Source organism: Macaca thibetana, chromosome 18 (assembly GCF_024542745.1).
Source record: "Macaca thibetana thibetana isolate TM-01 chromosome 18, ASM2454274v1, whole genome shotgun sequence".
Classification (NCBI taxonomy): Eukaryota; Metazoa; Chordata; class Mammalia; order Primates; family Cercopithecidae; genus Macaca; species Macaca thibetana.
The window spans coordinates 26,066,008-26,091,978 of record NC_065595.1 but is presented as its reverse complement, the minus strand read 5'-3'; the positions used below and the strand labels follow the sequence as shown (position 1 = coordinate 26,091,978).

At 37.5% G+C, this 25,971-nt stretch overlaps 1 protein-coding gene across 5 annotated transcripts in view; it reads right to left on the bottom strand.

The window, feature by feature from the left end:
- STARD6 (StAR related lipid transfer domain containing 6) overlaps positions 1-25,971 on the bottom strand; it is a 29,164-nt gene that overhangs the window by 3,055 nt on the left and 138 nt on the right. The window contains exons 1-8 of one of the 5 annotated variants that reach the window (XM_050767893.1): positions 25,737-25,962; positions 25,253-25,275; positions 24,260-24,343; positions 22,385-22,478; positions 21,951-22,033; positions 9,704-9,830; positions 4,378-4,495; positions 1,964-2,057 (exon numbers count right to left, since the gene is read on the bottom strand). In XM_050767893.1, the coding sequence (XP_050623850.1) occupies positions 1,964-2,057; positions 4,378-4,495; positions 9,704-9,830; positions 21,951-22,033; positions 22,385-22,474 (512 nt within the window). In that variant the 5' untranslated portion in view covers positions 22,475-22,478; positions 24,260-24,343; positions 25,253-25,275; positions 25,737-25,962. Of the gene's footprint in view, positions 1-1,963; positions 2,058-4,377; positions 4,496-9,703; positions 9,831-21,950; positions 22,034-22,384; positions 22,479-24,259; positions 24,344-25,252; positions 25,276-25,736; positions 25,963-25,971 lie in introns of those variants that run through there. The other 4 variants (XM_050767892.1, XM_050767891.1, XM_050767895.1 and 1 more) reach the window with 4 other exon arrangements.

Here is a 25,971-nt window from a genome sequence, read left to right as displayed (position 1 = left end):
ATTAGGATGACTATGAAATAATTCAAACCATAAAATATATTCTATTAGAATAAAATTATATGAGGGGAAAAATAGAAATGTGAGTTCAAGGAGGAAAGGAATGATGTAAATTTTCTGACTGTTAAAAGTTGTATTTATTTTAAAGTGAATAATTTAATGGTGGGTTTCAAGTTATGGTATTTATAATCTACTGGATATATTTATAAGGATGATATAACCATTTTTTTTTTAAAAGTCAATGTTTAGCACATGCTGGGAATTGTACTTTTCATCAATGTAATTTACTTTTCATCAATGTAATCCCTATGAAAAATTTTAATGTCAACTTAAAAATGTGCAAGGGAGAATATAGTTTTATAAAATTTTCAAGGAAGACGACCGTTCCAACAAATAGCGTGAGTGTCCATTTTCTTATACTTTTCTCCATGCAAGGTTTAGACTATTTTTACAGTGCCTCAAATGGCTAGATTGAGAACAGAGTAGTTCCCTCTTATCCTCTCTTTCACTTTCTGCAGTTTCATTTACCTAAGGTCAACCCATTCCAGAAATAAGAAAAATTCATAAGCCTTAAATTGCATATTGTTCTGAGTAGTGTGATGAAATCTTACATCATCCTGCTCTGTCCCACCCAGGATGTGAAATCATCCCTTTACCAGCGTATTTAGGCTGTATAGGCCACCCACCCATTAGTCACTTAGTAGCCTCCTTGATTATGAGATCAAAAAACCATGGTGTATACATAGGGTTTGGTACTATCCATGGGTTTAGACATTTACTTGGGGTCATGGAACATATCTCCATGGATAAATGGGAACTGCTGTCCTTACTAGTAGTTTCTATGGTCTTAAATCTTTCTTTGTGTTTACAATGGCTTTACACACATAAGAAAGCCTTTCTAATATTTACTGGAGTGCACTTCTGCATTGACAAGGTGCAAGAAGGGGACTTGGCCAGTGAAGCACGCTTTAAGGTGTAAAATTTTCCAACTATAGTCCGTGCCAGTGGTTGATTACCTTGCTGAATTGGTGTAATTACCCTTCATTTGTTTTGTTTTCTCCTGCTATGGAGAATAAAATCTTGGCCCTAGATTCAAAATTGACAAATGGGTAGAAAGACCACGCATTGTTATTATTATCTGTATCAACAATCCTGTACATTAACGTGAATAATTGTGAGGTTTTTTAGTTTTCCAATTCAGTAGAGGAAATGTTAAGGAATACAGGTCCAAAATTTAATTTCATTTGGGCTTCCTTCACATACATTTTTTTTCTTGTACTGAAACATTTATATCTAACCAATGCATCTGTTTTCATGTGCCAATATCTTTTACTCAATAAAAAATCATTTAGCAAACATTAAAACTTAAGGAACTTATGAAATGATATACATTGAATTAGAGTATATGCTTTTACAAAATATGTATATTTTATGCTGCCATTTTATCCCAAGGCCACCTTTAGGCAGTGACTCATCTCTGATTTCTTCAGCTTTTCTTTTATCTGAATGTACCTACTGGATCTCATTTTGCAGGTATCTGCTCTTAGTAAGTAGTCCATTGGGAAGAATTCATTCAAAGTAAAGCATTCATTACTGATAAATGTGTGTTATAATTCTAGGAAAGTTTATTTTTAATTCATAAAAGTTCCTTAATAATTTACAGAAATGACTCTAATGGAGAAATAGAAAATATCAAGGAAGCTTAACTGCTGGGAAATGTTTGTGTGTGTTTGATTGTTCTCAGAAACCTCAGATCATACTTTATAGGGAAGTATCCATTCTGATTATACTTAAAATGAAAATGATTATATGAAGTTATTTTAAAAATCATATTTAGGGGCAGTTTTTTTTTTCCCCCAACAGAATATGCTGGTACGTATTTCTACTGATGAGCCAGGAATCTTGAACTAAATCACAAGTTGAACTAAAAAACCTGTTAAAATAAATAAGTGCAAATAACACTTACTCTTTCATTGGTGAACATACAAAGCCACAAGGATGGTTATAACCACGGATATAATTTGAAGATGGAGGATATTCTGGAAAATCCACGCTTTTAGCTAAGAGATTTTAAAAAATTAAAATGAAACCTATTTCATAAAGAGGAAAAATTATTTCCAGCAGCATATTTTAAAAAATATATAATATAGCATTTAAGTTGGTTAATAGCATTAACATTAGTTTTATATATGTGAATGTTTATTTGCACATATGAAGCCAAAATTGAGAAAATACCAGTATCAGCACTATTGTCCTCTTAAATTTTTTCCTGCTAGTATTTCTAAAGATGCTGTCAACTTCTGTATACAAGAAAAATGGTTAAAAGTATCATTGAACTATTTTCTGAGATTTGAAGCAAAAGATGGCTCAAATCTCAGAAAATAGTTAATGCCTATAACTAACTTAAATCTCACTGGGTTTGAGTGAAGACCGTTAACTGGCTTTGGGTGAAAACTATTCTACTAGGGTCCTGGGTTCATAGATTTTTTTGTTAATCATGTTTTTTTTTTAAGTAAAATATTTGAAGTGGTTAGATGGTCTGTCAATAACGATATTTTAAAATGCTCCCTTCTGCAATTCCCTGTAACTAACTTCAAACTCTAACTGAAAATCAGTAGAGTTTATTTTAGAATTATGCAACATAGTATCTGTATTCTATGTGAATGCAGAGGGGGTTGGTTTATGATTTAATTTATGATAATATATATATACTCTTTCTAAAAATATTTTAAAACATATATGTGTTTATTCTGTGCAACTGAATCCTGCTCTTAACAGAGAAGATGGATTTTCTGATATGATTTTAACATAAGCAAATCAATTCCATGGGAAATACAATGTAAAACACTAACTTGGAGACTAGAGTTGTTGAATAAATTTTCCATTTTTATGACTTATATCATTATCTTGACAGAGCCTATAATAGTACTGCCAGAAGTGATGTTATTATAAAAGATTTTTTCTCTGTTTGAAATATGGAAATTCTGCTTGTCTTCTTTAAAAAAAATCTGTTGTAGTCTACAAACAGGTATGGGTCTTTTATGAAGCATATGGTGTGGTAGTTAGCACTTATTTTGGAAAATCAGAACGAACTGAGTTTTAATTCTGGGTTAGCTGCTTATTAGCTATGTAACTTAATTTCTTAACTGCTTAATTTCCATGAACTTCAGTTTCCTCACTAGTGAGATAATGCAAGCAAAATATTTAGCTTATAGCAAGGTACAGGGTAGGATAAAAAAAAGAAATGTTAAGAAAACTATGAGTACTGATCGAAAATTCATTCAATGGAAACTTGTAAAGCAAATTCAATAGTGATTTGTGCACCAAATCACTATCAACTAGAGGTTGATTACCTCTAGTTGTTGATTTTAATCTCTACTTCTTTTTTAGCTTCCCTCTGATCACTAATAATTATATAGAAATGGTCTGCTTTCAAAATGTGGAAAATAACAGATGTATGATCTGTTTAGACAGACTATTTTATGTTGTAGGCCATGAATACATTATATGTGCCCTCATTTCAAAAATGAGACAACTAAACATATATGAACATTATGAACATCAGCCCTTAGTGGCATGCTGAAGAAAGAGCTAACTGGGTTTGAATGAGTGCTACGACGCAGTCTGGACTCTGAAAAGTAGAGTACTAAAGATATCTCGAAGGAACTGAAATCTTGCTGGGAAATAATAATTAACAAAATGTAATTGTCCTTGGTCCCAAGTAGGAATAGTGAAATTAATTCAAATTATAGAGAAAAACGGGCTCTATGCCACTGTGCTACCAAAGTTCCTTCACCATCAGTTATCTTAAGTTATCTGAGTCCATAGATCCTCACGGTATGGAATGGTATGTTTTGATCAATAATGCAAGTTAGAAAATTACACATATGCATTTTACAGAGTGACACATTTGGGAGTGGGGATAGGTATATATCAAAACCTGCAGTTTCTAAAAGAAATAAAAGCACATTTATGTAAAGAGCCATCTAGTGGAAATTTCTTTAACAGTTTTATCAGTTACTGGATATGCTCATTATAAGCAATTCAAATATAAAATCATATCTAACAATTAATTTTGTTTCTTCGGATTTTAAAAACGTATACTTGAAGTTTTAGGCTACAAGTATCTATCTATATTCACTACTACATGATATATGCTACAAAAGTCTAAGAGATGTTGTAAACATTGACCATTATATAAATGGCACCTTCGGAGTGTCACAGGCATATCTACATGATACGTGTACTTGTTGATCCTACTGAGTAAACTTAAAAAGGAAATAATTATAAATATAATTTATTTGAAGCTGTGAATAAAGGGAAAACATTTATTAATGGTTCATAGTAATTCCAAGATATGGGCAAAATGCTTCAACTTACAACTGATAATGTTCATATTTCCTTCGTAGCGCTTGATGTACACTAAGTCGATAAAGTCTCGAGGGGAAATGGAGCCCATGGCAAAACTTTGTGTAATGGTATGACATATGAATGTGTCCTGCAACAAATCAAACCATAAAGAAAACAACCATTATTTAATATCTATTCTTTGTATTGTTTCCCTCCCAAATTTTATTGCATATGATTGGCCTCCATTTGGAAAAAGCAGGGCTTTGAAATTTTAAGACCTCATCACCAAATCAGCTTGGATTTTGAGTGTTAAAGGAGCATTAAATCTATGAGTGTAGAAAATTCAAGAAGCAATCTTGAGATCATCTACTCTTTCCATTTTTAGATGGAGAAATTGAAGCCTAACAGATTAAATCACATTCACAACTAGAGATAAGTAAAGAAATAGAATCCAGGTTTCCTGATTCCCCATATAGCACTATTTCTACTACTCCACATAGGTTAAGTAATATATTCTGAAAAATACATTGATTTAGCACCCTGTAGTGTAAGGTCTAAAATTAAAGACCAATGTTGGTCTTGAATGGCCTAACTACACATTCCTTTCTCTCTTCATTCCTGCAGATAAGATCCCCTAGCCAAACAATCCTCCTTCTTAACAGGACCAGCACGGTTACTATTTATCCCTGTTTAGTGGTCTCAGTTCCCTGCTGGCCCATGGAATCATTCAAACAAGACAATCACATTCTTCTGCAGGAACCCGGGCTCACTCTACCCTGTTGACACAAAAGCTGCCTCCCACAGCCCCTAGGTGTTCACTCTGTTCCTATGTTGCCCTGTGTCGCATAGTTTGTTCTCCCTTCTTGGTCTGTGACCAATGATTAATAAACTTCAATCTACTTCACTTGTCCATTGGTGGGTATTATGTGTTTGACCATCCCCATAACCCTAGAGTGGGACTCTCTCCCTCACCAATAGGTTGAAAAGGAGGCAGTTAAGACACATCCTTGAACAGGCATGGTGGCACATGCCTGTAATTCCAGCTACTTAGGAGACTTAGGTAGGACGATCGCTTGAGCCCAGGAGTTTGAGGCTAGAGTGAGCTTTGATCACAACACTGCACACTAGCCTGGGCAACAGAGTGAGACCCTATCTCTAAAAAGAATAATAATTATAAAAATAAATAAGTAAATAAAACATACTCCTGGAGATGAATACTATAAATCTTTACAGAAAGGGAAAATAATTCTAATTTAGAATTAGGAGACCAGGTACAAGTCCTCGTTCTACCACATATTGGCTGCATTATCCTTGAGTAAGTCACAAAATCTCTCTGAATTTGTTTTCAGGTTTTTGGATGTCACGTCTAGTATTCTTTCTATTATACCATATGGCTTGAAACAACAATAGAAATACCTGAAGTGCTAATCGAACTGTATGATTAGTATTATAAAACGATGAATGAAATAGTTAAATTTTTGGATTTTCATTTGTGATGCCCAGTGGTTCTCAAATTGAATGTTCAAATCCCAAGAAGATCATGGACATGTGTTTTTTGTGGATAGGCACTTCCTCTCTACAAAATAAAACTGATTTACAAGATGAAGATCAAGGACTTTCTACAAGATGAAACAGATTTACCTTCATGGGCTTTTCTACAACTCTTCTCTCCTAGATTTTAAGATGAGTTTAATAAAAGTAGGTAAAATTACGGAGTTCTAAATAAATGATAATTTGATGGCACATATGTGGGACATTTATTTATTTATTTATTTTTGTTTGATAAATGAAATACAGGTTGGAGACTTAATGAACTAAAGGCCTAGTGATCTGAAATTTTACAAATGCAATCATTTGTGAAAATCATAAAAGTTAGTTTCATTCCATCATTCACGTTTCTCATCTCTTTTAAATAAAGCTACTATTAGCCAAAAATCTAGGACTCATTTTTAAAAACAGCTTATTGAGTATAATATACATACCATGAATTCACCTATTTTAAGTATATAGTTCAATTAATTTCCCAAAGGAAATTTATTTGTGCAATTTCACTACAATCCAGTTTTAGAAGACTTATCTGATTCCTCTCTGCCTGCATCAGTAAGCCCTATTGACTCTATCTCTGTATCTTTGGGTTTCCTGACTCACCTCCCTCTCCATGTCTACAACCCTAGCACAAGCCACTATGATGTCTCATTTAGATTACTCTCATAGCCTCATAACTGTTTGTGCTGATTTCATTCTTACCCCCTTATAATCCATGCTTCTTTCAGCAGCTGTCTCTTAAAAGTGTAAATCAAATCAGTCACTTCCCTGCTTAAAACACACCAATGGCTTCCCACTGAATGTATAGCAAAACTTCTCCCCCTGACCTTTGATACTTTTGCAGAATCTGATCCCAGCCTAACCTCTCACCTCTTAACCACTTTTCTCCTTGCTTTTTATGGTCAAACCCCACAGATCTTGTTTATCTTCTGATTAAACACTGCCAAACTCTTTCCACCTCAAGACCTCTGTATTTGCTTTCCCCTGTGTCTGCTACTCTCTCCCAGATCTTTCCATGTCTATCTCCCCAACCTCCATTTTGTTACCCAGGTTTCTAATGTCTCTCACTCAGACTGGCCTTTCCCAATTCTCTAGCTATAAATTAATTTCTCCTGGTTATTGCCTATACTATTATCATTCATAACACTTATCCTTACCAATCCTAGCCTTCATTATCCGATAAGTTTTAACAAATTGTTTATTTGTTTATTATATCTCTTCTGGTGAGAATATAAGTTTTGGGCAAGCAGGGACAATTTCTGTCTTCTTCTCTTATGTGTCCCTAGTGAACTGAAACAGTATGGAGTTCACAGTAGCTGCTCAAAAAGTATTTGTGAAGTGTGAAGTATTTGTGAAGTATTTGTGAAGTGAATTAATTAGTCAAAAGAACATAAACATCAGTCTGGGAGAGTTTGGAACAAAGTCAGGATTCCCCCAGAAACAGGTTTCCTAAGATGGAGAAGACACAAACAACTGGAATGGACATATTACTGGAAGAGAGGAGAATCATCCCTCCATCCCTTCAGGTGGTTATTTATTTATTTGTTTGTTTTTGAGACGGGGTTTCACTCTTGTTGCCCAAGTTGGAGTGTGATGGTATGATCTTGGCTCACTGCAATCTCTGCCTCCTGGGTTCAAGCGATTCTCCTGCCTCAGCCTCCCAAATAGCTGGGGTCACAGGCACATGTCACCACGCCTGGCTAATTTTTTGTATTTTTAGTAGAATCAGGGTCACCATGTTAGCTAGGCTGGTCTCGAACTCCTGACCTCAGGTGATCCATCCGCCTCTGCCTCCCAAATTTCTGGGATTACAGGTGTTAGCCACTGCGCTCAGTCCCAGGTGGTTATTTTTACAATGGCCTTAATAAATAAATGAGATATCTATAGTGTGCTGGACCAAAGTTTGGAATCACTTATCCCACTTCTTCATCCTTGTTTCTACTTGTGATGTGGTTTGAATTTGTGTCCCTGCCCAAATATCATGTTGAAATAGAGGATCAGCCTGGTGGGAGGTAATTGGATCATGGGGCAGACTTCCCAATTGCTGTTCTCATAGGTGAGTGAGTTCTCATGAGATCTGATGGTTTAAAAGTGTGTGGTACCTCCCCCTTAGTTCCCTCTCTCTCCTATTCTGCCATGGTAACAGAAGAGTTACCTGTTACCTCATGCCAAGGTGTTCCCCTTCACCTTCTGCCATGATTGTAAATTTCCTGAGGCCTCCCAGTCATGCATGCTTCCTGTGAAGCCTATAGAACTGTGGGTCAGCCAGGCACGGTGGCTCATGCCTGTAATCCCAGCACTTTGGGAGGCCGAGGCGGGTGGATCACGAGGTCAGGAGATCAAGACCATCCTGGCTAGCATGATTAAACTCCATCTCTACTAAAAATAAAAAAAAATAAAAAATTAGCCAGGTGTGGTGGCAGGTGCCTGTAGTCCCAGCTACTCGGGTGGCTGAGGCAGGAGAATGGCGTGAACCTGGGAGGCGGAGCTTGCAGTGCGACAAGATCCCCCCACTACACTCCAGCCTGGGCAACTGAGCAAGACTCCATCTCAGGAAAAAAAAAAAAAAAAAAAAAAAAAAAAAAGAACTGAATCGAGTAAACCTTTTCTCTTCATAAATTACCCAGTCTCAGGTAGTTATTTATAGCAGTGTGAAAACAGACTAATGCAACCTCTTTTTGACATGTATCATTATTCCTGTCATTTCATTCATTTTTTCTCCTCCTGAGCTTTCATTCTGCCCTTACCTCATACTGATCCTTTCTTCTGTCTCTCTCTAAACCATACTTTCCTCTCACAGTCTCTCTTCTCTCAACTTTCTACTCCAGTTACCTTTATTTTCTCTTTGTTTTTATTCTCTCTCTTTGTATGTATTTAACTGAGATAATATATTTGAAAGTGTTCCTAAACTTCAACCTTCTATATAATGTTATTTCCTTACTTTATCTTTACTGATGTGGTTTGGTTCTGTGTCCCCAACCAAATCCCACCTTGAATTGTAATCCCCACATGTCAAGGGCGGGGACCAGGTGGAGATAATTGGATCATAGGGGTGGTTTCCGTCCTGCTGCTCGGTGAAGAAGGTGCCTGCTTCTCCTTTGCCTTCTGTCATGATTATAAGTTTCCTGAGGCCTCCCCAGCAATGTGGAACTGTGTGTCAACTAAACATACTTCCTTTATAAATTACCCGGTCTTGGGTATTTCTTCATAGCAGTATGAGAACGGACTCATACACCTACTCTTAAACATTATATGCCGTTTGTTCTTTAAGTCCTTATGGTATGTGTCTGCATTGTTCCTGTTCTCATGATAGTGAGTGAGTTCTCATGAGGTCTGATGGTTTAAAAATATGTGGCATCTCCCCCTTTGCTCCCTCTCTCTCCTGCTCTGTCATGGTAAAATGTGCTTACTTTCCCTTCACCTTCTGCTATGATTGTAAGTATCCTAATATCTAATGTAATATGACTAAAATAAATCTACAGACTTCCCATCAATAAGACATACTTAACTTTTGTTTTCCATGTAATGGAGGTGAATCCCTGAGTTCTGTTCCCTTATAACAAACGGCACACATTGCAAGAGAGGTTACCAGATTCAAAATGTAATAATGCATTTGCAAGCAGAATAAAGCTAATTGGAATTAAACTCTTGGAAAGTAGGGAAGTTTTAAAGCTTTTCTAAAGACTTCAAGTCAATTTGAAACTATAAAATACTGTGTCTACATAACATAGTTTTAATAAACTCAACTCACTAAGGTATAAACTAAAAATATATTAATGTTCTAAAAGTCCAGTATTAAACAACAAATTACCGAATCAATCCTGTGTACCATATCGTATACTTGCAATGATTTATCCCATGTAACTCTCTCTCCAGTTTGGTAGAGGAAATCAGATAGTTTAGCTGCTGATTCTGGAATTATCCCTTCAACACGATATCTACAGTTAACAAAATCAAGAAAATCCAAAGCTTACAAAGTTTAGTCTAAGCTGAAAATGTAATACTTTCAAAGCATAAAGGTAGGCTAATTTAGCAAAAAGCAATGAAGAAAACTTAAAGGTACTATCAGCAATTCAATACATTAATATTCAATTGGAAGTAGCAAGGTTTATTTAAATATGCATTGCAATAAATACCTTATTTCAAAATTCATCTTTCTATAAGTAGGCTATTAGTTATTAAGTTTTTGGGGAGTCAAAAGTTACAATGGGATTTTTGCACGGTGGGTTGGCACCCCTAACTCCCACATTGTTCAAGGGTCAACTGTAATGCTTTATTGAAACACAGCCACACTCATTCATTTATATGTTAACTCTGGGTGCTCTTGTGCTATAATGACAGAGATGAGTAGTTGCAAGAGACCATATGAGTTGCAAAGCCTAAAGTATTTACTCTCTGTCCCTCTACTGTAAAACTTTGCCAACCCCTGATTTAGGGTGTCCACTCAGTGGCTAATCTTTCATTTTCCAGTCACTTTGTAAAGGTAAGAAAAGTACAAATTACAGTTATATTATATGGCTGTAAGGCAGAAATTATTTTTTCATTCATGAACAATTAGAAGGTTAATAGCTGCATAAAACTAATAGCAACAAAGAAACAAAGAGGACCAGCCAGAAGTTTAACAGAGAGAAGCAGAGAACATACAGCTAAAGTGACCCACTAAGAGCACACTCATCCCTGGGGTCTGGATGGCTGTGTTTATGCACAGGCTCTCCTACTCAGTACCAATCAGGGCAAGATGTAATGCAGACTTGTAAGTATTCCCCAAGCCACATTCAGATTGATTAGCAAAGAGCTGATGCCTTACTGACTCAGGCACATAAGTATAGTACAACCTTTGATGCATCACTGACGGGAAAATAATCTATTCTATCCACTGTAAAATAAAATATACTCATAGCTGGGTCTAGAAGACTGTGTATGCTGAAGGCTGCACCGTCTAAGGAGAGACTGGTGACAAAACTTCCAAGCTACCAGTCTCTGGCTAAATCCAGAGCAAAACCACAAAACTCCCTGAATTACAAAAGCAGTCTTCAATCCACATACATATTTGACAGTAGAAGGTAAAAATTACCACAAAATGGCTTATGTTGACCAAGGAGTGATCCATGGGAAGCCAGGCTAAAAGATAACTGCAAGTAAAAAGTCAGAGCAGAGATATCAGAGGCTAGAGGCTGTGGCGGAAACAGACTTCACAGAATTAGTCCAGTTAAATCATCAAACAGATAAACAAATGATCAAACTCATAACCACAAACCCAGGATGGGTGGATGGAGTCAGTATCCAGAGTTGCTACAATATTTTACCTAAAACGTTGTTTTCAACAAAAAACTGTGAGTCATGCAAAAAAACATGAAAAGTGTGACCTATACTTAGGAAAAACAGCAAGCAGGAGAAACTACATTTTAGGGGGCCTTATCACATAAAGATGTTGGAATTATGTAAAAAATTTGGATGGGTGCGGTGGCTCACTCCTGTAATTCCAGCACTTTGGGAGGTCGAGGCAGGTGGATCATGAGGTCAAGAGATCGAGAGCATCCTGGCCAATATGGTGAAACCCTGTCTCTACTAAAAATACAAAAATTAGCTGGGTGTTCTGTCATGTTCCTGTAGTCTCAGCTACTTGAGATGCTGAGGCAGAAGAATCGCTTGAACCCGGGAAGCAGAGGTTGCAGTGAGCTGAGATCACGCCACTGCACTCCAGCCTGGCGACAGAGTGAGACTCCATCTAAAAAAAAAAACAAAAAACTGAAAGCAATGATTGTAAATCTGTTCAAAGAACTAAGGAAAGCAGGCAAAAAAAAAAAAAAAAAAAAAAAAAAAAAAAAAAAAGAAAAATAAACAGTGCCTCAGAGAAATGTGATATGCCATTAAACACATCAACATACACATTTTGAGAGTACCAGAAGGAAAGAACAGACACTGCACTCCAGCCTGGATAAGAGAGTGAGACCCGTCTCTAAAAACAAGAGAGGATAGAGAAAAAGAAAAATATGCACAAAAATATAGAAATAAAATAATAACTAAAATTTCTACAAATTTGTAGGAAAACACTACATTCAAGAAGTTCATTGAATTCTAAGTAGTACAGGTGAAAAAACATCCACCTCCAGATATATCACAGTCAAAAACCTGAACGCGAAAATAAAAATAAAGCCTTGAAAGCAGTTAAAAAAAAAAAAAAAGGCATTACATAGAAGGGAACCATAATAAGACTGACAGCTGGCATGTCATTAGAAACAATGGAGGCCAGAAGGAAGTAAATGACATTTAAAGAGTTGAAGAAAAAAAGCTACCAAAAAAGAATTATATATCCAGCCAAGTTATCTTTCAAAAATAAAGGTTAAACAAAGACATTCTGAGATAAAGAAAAACTGAGAGAATTTATTGGTAGTAGTCCTGCCTTACAAAAAATACTAAAGGGAAGTTTTTCAGGCGAAAGGAAGAGACACAAAATAGTAATTCAAATCCTTACAAATAAAGAGTTACAGTAACAATAGTGTGTACCTAATGTTACAAGACAGTATAATTAAATATTTCTTCCCCTTTCTTCTATTAACTGATTAAAGACAATTTCATAAAACAATATCGATAACATTTTATTGGGCTTATAACATATAGACATAATTAACAATAAACACAACAGAGGGGGATGGAAATAAAGCTATATTTGAATAAAAAAATAACAGCAGATAGTAAGTCAAATCCATAGAAACAAATGAAGAGAACCAGAAATGGTAAATAAGAAAGAACATATTTCTACAGCTATATTCCTATATAGATGTATTCTTACAGATATATATGTGTATTTAGAAGGGTAAGATAGAAATATCTTTAAGGATGTTTGTATTCTCCTATTAACTTCTTTAAAATATAATATATAAAGCAATAATTATAACAATATGGTATTTGTAACATATGTAGACATAATATGTACAACAAAAAACAGTACAAAATGTTGGGGAAGGGGCTGGAACTATATAGAAGTAAAGCTTTTATATCTTAGTGGAATTAAGTTTGTATACATCTGCAGTAGATTCTGATGAGTTAAAATATATATTGTAGCTCCTAGAGTTATTACTGAGAAAATAACCAAAAAATGTAGTTCAAAAAATTATTAAAGGAATTAAAGATGTTACACTTGACAAAGCCTACTTAATACAAAAGATAGTAAAAGAGCAGAGGAACAAAATAGTCATGAGACATACAGAAAACAAAATAAATTTTTGAAATACAGGAAAAATGACAGACATAAATACAACCACATAACAATAACATTAGGTGTGACAGGATTAAACAAGCCACTCAGGAGGTAGAGATTGTCGACAGTATTTCTTTTAACCCCAAACAAGTTCCAACTATATGCTTGCTGTCTACAAAAGATACTCTTTAAATTCAAAGATACATATAGGTGAATGTAAAAGGTCTTAAAAAGATACACCATGCAAATGGAACCATAGTGAGCTGAGGTGACTCTACTGGTATCAGATGAAGTAGACTTTAAGATAAAAACTATTAGCAGAGATAAAGAGAGATATATTATAATGATAAAAGGGTTAACCGGTTCGGAAGATGTAATAATTATAAACATATATTCATCTAATGATAGAGCCCAAATACATAAAGAGAAAATGGACATATCTCAAGGGAGAAATAGATAATTTCACAATAATAATTAGAGACCTCAATAGGTCATTTTCTTTTTTCTTTTTTGAGATGGAGTCTCCCTCCGTCGCCCAGGCTGGAATGCAGGGGCGCAATATCGGCTCACTGCAGGCTCCCCCTCCCAGGTTCAAGCCATTCTCCTACCTCAGCCTCCCAAGTAGCTGGGACTACAGGCGCCCACCACCACACCCGGCTAATTTTTTGTGTTTTTAGTAGAGACGGATTTCACCGTGTTAGCCAGGATGGTCTCGATCTCGGGACCTCATGATCTGCCCACCTCGGCCTCCCAAAGTGCTGGGATTACAGGCGTGAGCCACTGCGCCAGGCCCAGGTCATGTTCAATAGTGAACGAAACAATCAGAAGAAAATCAGCAAGAATATCGAAGACTTGAACAACACTAGATCTAAGAGACACCTATGGAATACTCCTAAAAATAGCGGAATACATATTCTTCTCAAGTGCATCTGGTACATTCTCCAAGAGAGACCATCATTCAGGCAATGAAACAAGTCTCAAATTCAAGGATTGAAATTTTACACAGTATTTTTTTCCATCACAGTGGAATTAAATTTTAACAACAGAAATTTGGGAAATTCACAAATATGCAGAAATTAAACAAAACATTCTTAAATAACCAGTAAGTCAAAGAAGAAAAATTAAGTCAAAGAAAAATTAGGCAATAATTTGAGATAAATAAAAATGAAAACCCAGCATGCCAAAACTTACAGGATGCTGCAAAAGCAGTACTTACAGGAAAATTTATAGCTGTAAATGTCTATTTTTTTTTTTAAAGTTCTGAAATCAATAACCTAGCCTTTAATTTTAGGAAACTAGAAAAAGAAGAGCAACCTAAACCCAAAGCTAGCAGAAGGCAGGAAATAATAAGGATTACAGTAGAAAGTACTGAAATTGAGAATAGAAAAATAAGAAAATCAACAAAAACACAAGTTGTATCTCTGAAAAAGATAAACAGAATTGATAAATGTTTAGCTAGATGGACTAAGCAAAAAAAGAGAATAGACTCAACTAAAATGAAGACTGAAAGTGAGGACTACTGACCCTATACAAATAAAAAGGGTTGTAAGAGAATAATGATGTGTCAACAAATTAGATATGGTGTGAGAGGATATTTGATGTAATTTTGATTTTCTTAAATTTATTGACACTTGTTTTATGACCTATCATATGGTCTTAGAGAATGTTCCATGTGCTGATGAAAAGAACACATATTCTGCAGTTGTTGGGTAGAATTTTCTGTAAATAAGGCCGGGCGTGGTGGCTCACGCCTGTAATCACAGCACTTTGGGAGGCCGAGGCGGGTGGATCACAAGGTCAGGAGATGGAGACCATCCTGGCTAAAATGGTGAAACCCCGTCTCTACTAAAAATACAAAAAAAATTAGCCGAGCGCGGTGGCGGGCGCCTGTAGTCCCAGCTACTCAGGAGGCTGAGGCAGGAGAATGGCAGGAACCCGGGAGGCAGAGCTTGCAGTGAGCTGAGATCACGCCACTGCACTCCAGCCTGGGGGACAGAGCAAGACTCTGTCTCAAAAAAAAAAAAAAAAAAAGAATTTTCTGTAAATATCTGTTAAGTCCATTTGTTATATGCTACTAGTTTAAGCCCATTGTCTCCTTGTTGACTTTCTGTCTTGATGACCTATCTAGTGCTATCAGTGGAGTATTGAAATCTCCCACTATTATTGTGCTGCTGTCTATCTTGTATCTTAGGTCTAGTAGTAATTGTCTTATAAATGTGGGAGTTCCAGTGTTAGGTGTGTATATATTTAGGATTGTGATATTTTCCTATTAGACTAATCCTTTTATTATTATACAATGTCCCTCTTTGTATCTTAAAGCTGTTTTTGCTTTAAAGTCTGTTTTTTTCTGATATAAGAATAGCTATTCCTGCTGCTTTTGGTTTTCGTTTGCATGGAATATCTTTTTCCACCCCCTTACCTTAATTTTATGTGAGACCTTATGTGTTAGGTCTCTTGAAGACAGCAGATACTTGGTTGATAAATTTTTGTCCTTTCTGAATTCTGTATTTTTTCAGTGAAGCATTTGAGACATTTACATTCAATGTTAGTACTGAGATGTGAGGTAATGTTCTATTCATCATGCTAGTTATTGTTTTAATACCTTTTTTGGTGTGTGTGTATGTTATTGTTTTATAGGCCCTGTGAGATTTATGCTTTAAGGAAGTCCTATTTTGGTGTATTTCAAGGTTTTGTTTCAAGATTTAGAACTCCTTGTAGCATTTCTTGTAGTGCTGGCTTGGTAGTGGCAAATTCTCTCAGCATTTGTTTGTCTGAAAAAGACTTCAGCTCTCCTTCATTTATGAAGCTAACTTTTGCTGAATACAAAATTCTTGGCTGACAATTATTTTGTTTCAGGAGGCTAAAGATGGGACAACACTTCCTTCTGGCTTGGAAGGTTTCTGCTGAAATATCTGCTGTTAATCTGATAGGTTTTCCTTTATAGGTTATCTGACGCTTTTGTCTCACAGCTCTTAAGATTTTTTCCTTCATTTTGACTTTAGATAACCTAATGACTATGTGCTTAGGTGATGATCTTTTTGCAATGAATTTTCCAGGTGTTCTTTGAGCTTCTCATATTTAGATGTATAGATCTCTAGCAAGGCCAGGGAAGTTTTTCTCAATTATTCCCTCAAATAAGTTTTGCAAACTTTTAGATTTCTCTTCTTCCTCAGGAACACCAATTATTCTTAGGTTTGGCCATTTAACATAATTCCAAATACCTTGGAGGCTTTGTCCATTTTTTTTGTTTTTTGTTTCTTTGAGACAAGGTCTCACTCTGTCACCCAGGCTGGAGTGCAGTGGTGTGATCTTGGTTCACTGCAACCTCCACCTTCCAAGCTCAAGTGATCCTCCCATCTCAGCTTCTCAAGCAGCTGGGAGCACAGGCATCCACTACCATGCCCAGCTAATATTCTGTATTTTTACTAGAGATAGGTTTTGCCATGTTGCCCAGACTGGTCTCAAACTCCTGAGTTCAGGTGATCCACCCACCTCAGCCTCCCAAAATGCTGGGATTATGGGTGTGAGCCACTGTGCCTGGTCCCAGCTTTTAAAAATTCTTTTTTTCTGTGTCTTTGGGTTGATTTGAAAGGCTTGTCTTTGAGTTCTGAAGTTCTTTCTTCTACTTGTTCTAGTCTGTTGTTGAAACTTTCCAGTACATTTTGTATTTCTCTGTGTCTTTCATTTCCAGAAGTTGTGTTTTTTTTATGATATCTATTTCTCTGGAGATTTTTTCATCCATTTCCTGTATTTTTGAAAAAATTTCTTTAAGTTGCTTTTCATCTTTCTCTGGTATCTCCTTGAGTAGCTTAATAATCAACCTTCTGAATTCTTTATATGGCAACCCACAGATTTCTTCTTGGGTTGGATCCATTGCTAGAGAACTGGTATGATCTTTTGGAGGTGTTATAGAACCCTGTTTTGTCAGATTACCAGAATTACTTTTTTTGTTTCTTCTTATTTGGGTCTACTATTTCAGTGGAATGCTCTTTACCCTTACCCTAGGGATGGGGCTTCCTGAGAGCCAGATTGAAGTGATTGTTATTGCTTTTCTTGGTCTAGCCACCCAGCAGGGCTACAAGGCTCTGGGCTGTGGCTGGGGAATGTCTGTTAAGAGGCCTGTAATGTGATCAGTCTTCAGGTCTGCAGCCATAGATACCACATCTGCTCTGGTGGAAGCGGCAGGGAAGTAAAGTAGACTTTGTGAGAGTCCTTGGTTGTAGATATGTTTCGGGTGCTGGCTTTCTCAAATGCTGGTTATGGTGCAGTGAAGATGTCATGTGGACGCACTCAGGACCTCTGGTTAGACAGGATGTTCCAGGAACATCCTGGAAGTAGCTCTTGTCTTCCCCTAGGATAAGGGTTATACTGTCATGAGTTGCTGTAATGGCCTTAGTTGGCCCCCAGCCAGGAGGTGGTGCTTTCAAGAAAGCACCAGTAGTAGGGGGATCTAAGCTTGCCCCAAGTTGGCCAGGGTAGGTATTTTGGTTTCTCAGGCAATGGGCAGGGCCATAAAGCTCTCAAGAGTTTCTGTCTTTTGTGTTCGATTACCAGGGGGGAGGAATACCATAAGGTGGGGTCAGGATTAGGCAGATCTGGCCTCAGACTCTCCTTGGGAAGGGCTTGCTGTGGCCACTGTGGGGAATAGGGGGGTGGTCCTCAGCCAATGGGGTTATGTTATAGAGGCAACTGTGGCTGCCTTCTGCTGTGTCATATAGTTTGGCAGAGAAATAAGTGATAGCAGGTAGGAAGGGTCTCACCCAGCTCCCACGCAGTTGGTGAGGCCGGTCTTGCTCCCATAGTGCCCTACTCGGACTTTGCCCCAGGTCATGAGCTTCCCTGCTAAGAAGGTAAGCAAGGTTTTTGGAACTTGCCCCTCCCTGCCTGCCCACTCCGTTGGTGGTGACTCCCACACTTGTGTCTGTAGCAGTTCCCATTTGCAGCACTCCGGGCGGCCCCAACCCCACTGATTCTGCTCAACAAAATTTTTGCCTCATCAAAATTATTCCTAATTTCAGTTGGGAGTTTCTTTCACCCTGTGACCCCTCCCTAATTCCACTGGCTGCCTTCTCTGAGGGCCCCTGTGACATATAGTCATGGATGGCTTCCCTGGGCTCAAGCTGGACACTGAGAGTGCCTGCAAAGCACTTCCTGCCACTGCTTTTGCTTTTATATTTCACTCAGCTTCTTAAATACATTTCATCTCTAGGTATGGTTATATCCCTCTCCCATGATCTGGATTTTCAGATTCCCCAGTGGGGATGTGTGTTTGGAGGCAGGTTTTCCCCCTCCCACACTTTGGGAACTCACAGTTTTTCACCTGTCTCATGGAATTTGCAGCGGTGTGCTGCTTCTTTCAAAGGTCTGTGTATTCCTTTGGTTTTCTTGGTATGTTCCTGCAGTAGTTCTTGGAGCACAAGTTCATGGTGTGAGACCCCACAGGCTGTTCTGTATGTCCAAGTGGGAGCTGCATATTGGCCCTGCCTCTTATCTCCCATCTTATCCCAAAGTCTCAGTTTGCAGAATTCTTCTGGACTTTTAGATACAATGGGATACCTTTAGAAGATTTTAGGCAGCAAAGTGACACAATCTGAATGATAATTTTAAAAATATACTTTAGCCATTGTGTGAAGAGTGGGATGTAGTTGAATAAGAGTAGACACAAGGAGATTAGGAGGTTACTAAAATAATCCATTGAGAGATGATGGCAGCTTGCACTAGGATGGCAACAGAATAATAACGAAAATTAACCTCCTTTTCTCTGTACATATTTGGTCACTTAAAGCCTCTATCAGAATCCAAATCTGAGGTCAATCATCCTTTCTGTTGGCCAACGTTTTATAAGCACCTTCTTGGTTAAAAAAAAAGAAATTGGAAAAATTGGAAAAATTTGAATTGAAGTTAAACAAATTTTTTACTTCAGGACTTCTCTGAACCTTAGAGTGAATCTTTCCTGGCATGGTGGCCTACACCTGTAATCCCAGCACTTTGGGAGGATGGAATGGGAGGAGTGCTTGAGCTCAGGAGCTGAAGGTCAGCTTAGGCAATACAGTGAGACTTTATCTCTACTAAAAATAATAATAATAATTATCCAGGTGTGGTGGTGCACACGTGTAGTCCCAGCTACTTGGGAGGCTTAGGTGAGAGATAGAGGCTGCAGTGAGCTACGATGGCACCACTGTACTCCAGCTTGGGTGACAGAGCAAGACCCTATTTCAAAAAAAGAAAATAGAAAAATAAAAAGATAATATAGTATGAAGTGTTTTAGAAACTTATTTGACAGCGCAACCCACTTTTTTTCCAAAAGGCATTTTAAGGTATTACATTTCTCTCAGATGCTAGTTTGGCAGACTGCACTGGACCTACCATATATCTCCAAAGTGTATAGTGTTTATATTTAGTTGCCCATTCTAAATTCATATGCACATATTTCTTGTTTCCTTTTTATTCCTGACTTTTAAAATAAAGCCATGAAGCTTTGTTTGAAGCACCAAAAAATTTTAAGGTTCCCTATCTTTGCTCCCTATTTGATAAAAATCTCACTTTTTTTTCACTTCTGGTTGGGGAAGGTAAACTTCAAATGAGCTAACATATTCTGCTTGATTTATTTTACAAGAACCTAAATACTTGCCATAGCTGATTTTGAAAAAAATACATATTGACAAATATAAACTACTTTCATTATACTCTCCTTACGTACATAAAAATGTACAAAATTAGGCTAGGCAGTGAGTCATGCTGGAGAAAATATGCATGTAAAATGGAGCTTCATGTACTTTTAAAATCAATGTTAAATTTAAAGCTGTTTGATACTTAATAGACTATAGCTCAACTATAAAACAGAATCAAAAGACAGTTTTCCAAAACCATTGTGCAGTAGGCAGCCTCTAAAGTGATCCCCAATAAACCCCACCTCCTGGTACTGACATTCTGTGTAATCTCCTCCCTTTGTGTCAGGGCTGGATCTAGTGATTCACTTGTAATATAAGGAATATTGCAAAAGTGATGGATGTCACTTATGCAATTAGGCTGCAGAAAGACATTGGCTTCTGCCTTATTTGCTCTTTCTTGCTGTCTCCTAGCCCCCTCATTGTGAGGGAAGTAAACTGCTATGTTTTGAATAGCCCTATGGAGAGGCTATATGCCAAGGAACTAAGGAAGTTTCCAGCCAAGAGCCATCAAGGAACTGACGACCTTAGTCCAACAAGCCCGTGAGGGACTGAATCTTGCCAACAACAATGTGAGTGAGTTTGGGGCATAGCCTCCTTCAATCGAGTCTTCAGATGAGACCTAAGCCCAGTTGACATCTTGATTACAGCCTTGTGGATTCCTTGAGGCAGAGGCACCTAGCAAAGCTGTTCCTGGATTCCTGATCCGGAGAAGCCATAAGATAATAAATGTTTAAGTAGCTAAGTTATAGGATAATTTGTTGTGCACCAATAAATACCTAGTACACAGTGCATATAAATTTCACTCAAACTGTGAGTGCAAAAAGTACCAACTGTTTAGTTTTGCATGTAAGAGTAAAATACCTCTGATGAAAATTTCCAATAAAGCTTTAGAACAGCTTAACAGAACCTATTCTTTGGCTCTAGGCATTTGTATAGCACCCTGTATATAAATACTCAATAATTACTTGTAGACTAAATGAATAACTTCCAAGCTTTTAAAAAATGCCAAGGTTGCTGTCTGCACTGGTCTGATCTGTAAGATACCAAAAAGCCATATTATCCAAAAGTTAATTCCCCTAGTGTACCTAGGCTTGACCATACCCACTCCTCCCTCAGTTTATTTTTGAAAGTGCCTCTATTGGAATCATTATTTCGATAAGGTAGGGATTATTTTCCTGATAATTGTTAAAGTGAGTGGGAGAAAGCATATCAGCTTTGTCCAATGGTAAAAAATTGAGTTGAAATATAATATAGGTAAATTTTAGTGAAATTTAAAAAAACCAAGAAACATAAAATGAGGTAGTTGAAAGAAGGAGTGGACACCAAAAGGAAAGGAAATGAATAAAATTTATGATGATCTGATGGCCCTGATGTACTATCATGAGCAATAAATGAACTCTGAAAGATTAAGCTAAAAAAAGTCAACAGACTTTCCCTTAGGGTACTTGTATTTGAAATAATTTGATCCTTAAAAGTATATTTAAAAGAAGCACACAGAAAAAAATGCATATTTAAAATGAGGAAGTAGGCCGGGCACAGTGGCCCACACCTGTAATCCCAGCACTTTGGGAAGCGAAGACAGGCAGATCGCTTGAGCTTAGGAGTTCGAGACCAGCCTGGGCAACCCCATCTCTACAAAAACATATAAAAATTAGTTGGGCGTGGTGGTGTGCACCTGTAGTCCCAGCTATTCAGGAGGCCGAGGTGGAAGGACTGCTTGAGCCCAGGAGACAGAGATAGCAGTGAGCCGAGATTATGCCACTGCACTCCAGTCTAGTGACAGCCAGACCCTGTCTCAAAAAAATAAAATAAAATGAAGAAATAAACTTTACTTGTTAATGGTTCATTTAATGGACATATGAAGGGTTTAAAATTCCATAAAATATTACTGTTAGCAAGAAAATACCAATCTGCTCTTATAGTAATTATTTCTTGAAGTGAAAATTTCCTATTTTAGTGAATTAGTAATTATAAGAGATTTTTTATCTGATTGTCATCAGATTCGAAAATAGAAGATTAGATGGTATCTAATTGCTGTATTAATATCACATTTCAGCCTAGTGACAATAATTTCTATTTATTACTATAAAATAATTTATTATAGCTAATGAAGCAGCACTGAAATTCCAGATATATCAATGGCATTGAATTTAAAACAGTACTTGCAAATAGAAGATTGTACTCACAGGTTTCCATGGAATTTTCTAGAAGCCTTACTGGAAACAGTTATCTTTTTCTCAAAGGGGAATAAAAATCCACAAATAATTAGCTGTCAAATGCAGGAAAAATAAAAATGAAAAACAAAAGTAAAAAAACGTTTTTTCTGGTTGGTAAAAGAAAAAAAAAAATATATATATATATATATATATATTTCAGAGACAGGGTCTCACTATGTTGCCCAGTCTGTAGTGTAGTGGCTGTTCACAGGCACAATCATAGTGCATGACAGCCTCAAACTCCTGTGCTCAAGCAGTCCTCCTGTCTCAGCCTCCTGAGTAGTTGGTACTATAGGTGCACACCACTGCACCTGGCACAGAAAATACTTTAAAAAAATCTTTACAATGAATTGTTTCTTACTTAAAAACAAACTCTTGAAACATATTTTAACTTATTTTCTTACTGAAATTTTAACCACTTTCCAGCCTGATGTATCTTGAGTATAACCTAAAACTTCTTGGACAGTTTTTTGGGCAATTGCCTTGTAGTCCATCTGTCTGCAAAGTTTTAAAAACAAACAACTGGTAAGAATATAATCATATAAAAACTTAAGAAGTGCTATCTTACATTTTAATATTATTTCTATAGTGCCTATCACATAGAAATGAACACAATTACTTGATGAATGCATGTATGCATGAACCCATCTCTGCTTACAGTCTTTCAAACAAGAAACTGTGGTATAGTAGAAAAATCTAGACTTTGGAATCAGAAACCTGGGTCATATCTTGTCTCTGCCACCTATTAATTCTGTGAAGCATGTTACTTAGTATTTCTGTTTTTCCATTTTTCTCAAGGTATAAAATCAGGATAATATCTGTCTTGTAGAATTAGTGTGAGGATTAAATGAGATGATATGCTTAAGGTTCTATCCAGTGCCTGGCATATTATAGACATTCAAAAAATAATTTTAATTTCTAACAGTTTAATCATGCATCCTTTCTCTTCTGAAGCATCATGAGCTGTTGGTTATGTGTTCTTGAGGATTAATCTTTTTAAAGTGAGTAGCCAGTGGCACTACATGATCTTGCCCCTGGCTTCCTCTTCAAATATACCTCCTACCGGGCTTCTTCTTGTTCACTTAGCTCCAATCATTTGATCTCCTGGCTGTTCCTCAAATACAATCAAGCAATTTCTGACTTCAGGTTCTTTGTACTTGCTGTTCTTTCTGCTTGTCACTTTCTTCTGCAATGTGTTCATATAACTCTTTCATAGATATCTTTGCTTAAATGTCACCTCCTCAGATAGGATCAAGTTTAAATCAACTGAATTTAAATGTACTAAACCCTACTTGAAGTTAGAAACTGCAATGGACTGAATGTTTATGTCTCCCTAAAATTCATATGTTGAAATCCTAACTCCCAGGGTGATATTAGGAGATGATTAGGTCATGAGGGCAAAGCCCTTATGAATGGGATTAGTGCCCTCACAAAAGAAACCCCAGGGAGCTCACTGGCCCTTTCTGCCATGTGAGGACACTGCCAGAAGTGGTAGCAGTCTGCAACAAGAAGAGGGCTCTCATCAGAACCTAACCACTCTGGCACCCAGATTTCAGACTTCCACGATCCAGAACGCTGAGAATTAAATTTATTGTTTACAAGTCATTCAGTCTTTGGTAATTTCTTATGGCAGCCCAAAAGGACTGAGACAGGCACCATGGTAGGTGTAGCAACAACAATTGAGTAAGATACTAGATACTATTTCTGCTGTGAATGAGTTCAGGAAGCTGTAGTCTCACTGGTCGTTTGGTTCATCATCCAGCTTTCAGTTAGGGGAAGCTGGCCGGTAAGTTGAAAGCAGAACTGGATTCAAATCCTGACTTTGTCACTTAGCACCAGCTATATTATTTTGGGTAAATTGCTTAATCTTTGAACTTCAATTTCCACATCTATAGAATGGGGATAATAATATCTATCTCACTGAATCATTATGAGAATTAATATATGTAAAAATGCTTGAAACAGTGTGGAGCCCTTTACTAGGTTATCAAAATGGTTAGTTTCTCTTTAAAAAATGGACACATGTAAATCCATCATTTAAAAAAGTCTCCAAAGATCTGCCTCCTTAAGCACTTAAATAAACCTTCTTAAAGTTTAATTATTACAACATTTCTTCCTTAGCTCTCACCTAAAACTCTTTAGGTTGGACATAAATCTATTTTCTCTTATTTAATTCTCCAGCAAGGCACAACAAGTAGTTGATAGCCTCTATATTTGAAAAGTTTTAGTAAACCATTATTATAACCTCCTTTTTCCTAGCAGAGTCCTGGTTTCTTTACCTTTCCTCACAGATTTAATTCAGAATTTTAGTAACCACTGGGGCTCCTCTCCAAATCCCTGTGGAAATCTCCATATTTCTTAACCTGCGAGGAAACAAAGCAGAAGTAGAATTATTTAGATCCATGAATTAGGTAATATATTTGATAATTTCCTTTATATCTTCTCAATGCCCTTTGTCTATACTTTGTCTTCACTAGGAAACATTTGCTATATATGCGCCCCAAGATGAAAGAAAAAGTTAGTACAAAAAACTTTAAAAGATAAAACTTAGAATCTTTAAGAAACTTTTTTTTTTTTTTTTTTTTTTTTTTTTTTTGAGACGAAGTCTCGCTCCCAGGCTGGAGTGCAGTGGCGCCATCTCGGTTCACTGCAAGCCCCGCCTCCCAGTTTCACGCCATTCTCCTGCCTCAGGCTCCCCAACAGCTAGGACTATAGGCGCCCGCCACCACGCCCGGCTAATATTTTCTATTTTTTAGTAGAGACGGGGTTTCACCGTGTTAGCCAGGATGGTCTCGATCTCCTGACCTCGTGATCCACCCGCTTCGGCCTCCCAAAGTGCTGGGATTACAGGCCTGAGCCACCGGCCGCGGCCAAGAAACCGTTTTAAAGAAACTCAGTTTAAAAAGACATTTAGGTGGAACGTGGATACCAAAATCTAACTTTTTAAGCTCATGTCATTAACAATCCTTGTTTAATCCCTGAACAGGGCTTGTCTTAGCATAAAACACCGTTCTTGATTTCCTATTAGAAACCTACTTGATATTAACTGATCCAGACACTTTGAAGATTATTGGGACATACCGCTAGGAGGGTATGTCTTATTTTCAAATCACCAACTATTACTGCCACAATAGACTTGTGTTTAACCACTAAACTGAACGTTATAGCTTCCGGGCTTTTTCATTTGTTAAGAGAAAAGGGAAGGTAAAATTTAGTAGGCCACAAAGAGTAAAAAGAAGAAAGCACAAACAGTAAGACTACAGTTGTATTACCTGGTGATGGAACATCGGATGAGCTGGAACATATTCAGATGGAGTCATGGTCAAGGATATCTTCACTCATAGGGTCAGTGGAAAATAAACATAAACCAAGATTGGGATGGCCTCTTTTTTGTATACACCAATTGGTTGAAACTGGATTCTTTCCAGACTTGCAATCAGGTTTACACATGTTAGTCTTTACATCTGTTTGTATAATGTCCCTCTGTCTGGGCTGCCTGACTGGGTACCCAATCCGTGCTGGGTCACTGCTATTCTTCCCTGGGAATCAAGGTTCCCTAGGAGTTTGTTAAATCCCATCCCTGGCTAAACTCGGCTCTCCAATCTCCCATCTGCTTTGTGTGTGAGAGGCTCCGGGGTGTGATAGGAAAGGCACTGAAGAGGGAGTGAAAGAAGTGGTGAGGGAGGCTGCCTACTAGCTGAGATGATGTCTTATTTTTGGCGGGGGATGCTCTGAAAGCGGGGAGGCTGAGCTCACTTGGAAAAACTGGAGCTGTGGGGCCGACTCTCAGCAACCGGAACGACGACCGCCAGCGCCCTTAAGTCTCCCTACCCATCCAGTGCCCTCCCGCAGACCCCGGGGCCGGCCGAAGGGAGATCAGCCAGTCCCCGCGCAAACTGGCCAAGACTAGCTGTGACGGAGGTTGGGAGGGCGTGGGGGGCAGCGACTTGGATGCAGCCCACATCCGCCCCCTCCCAGCCCCAGAAAGGAG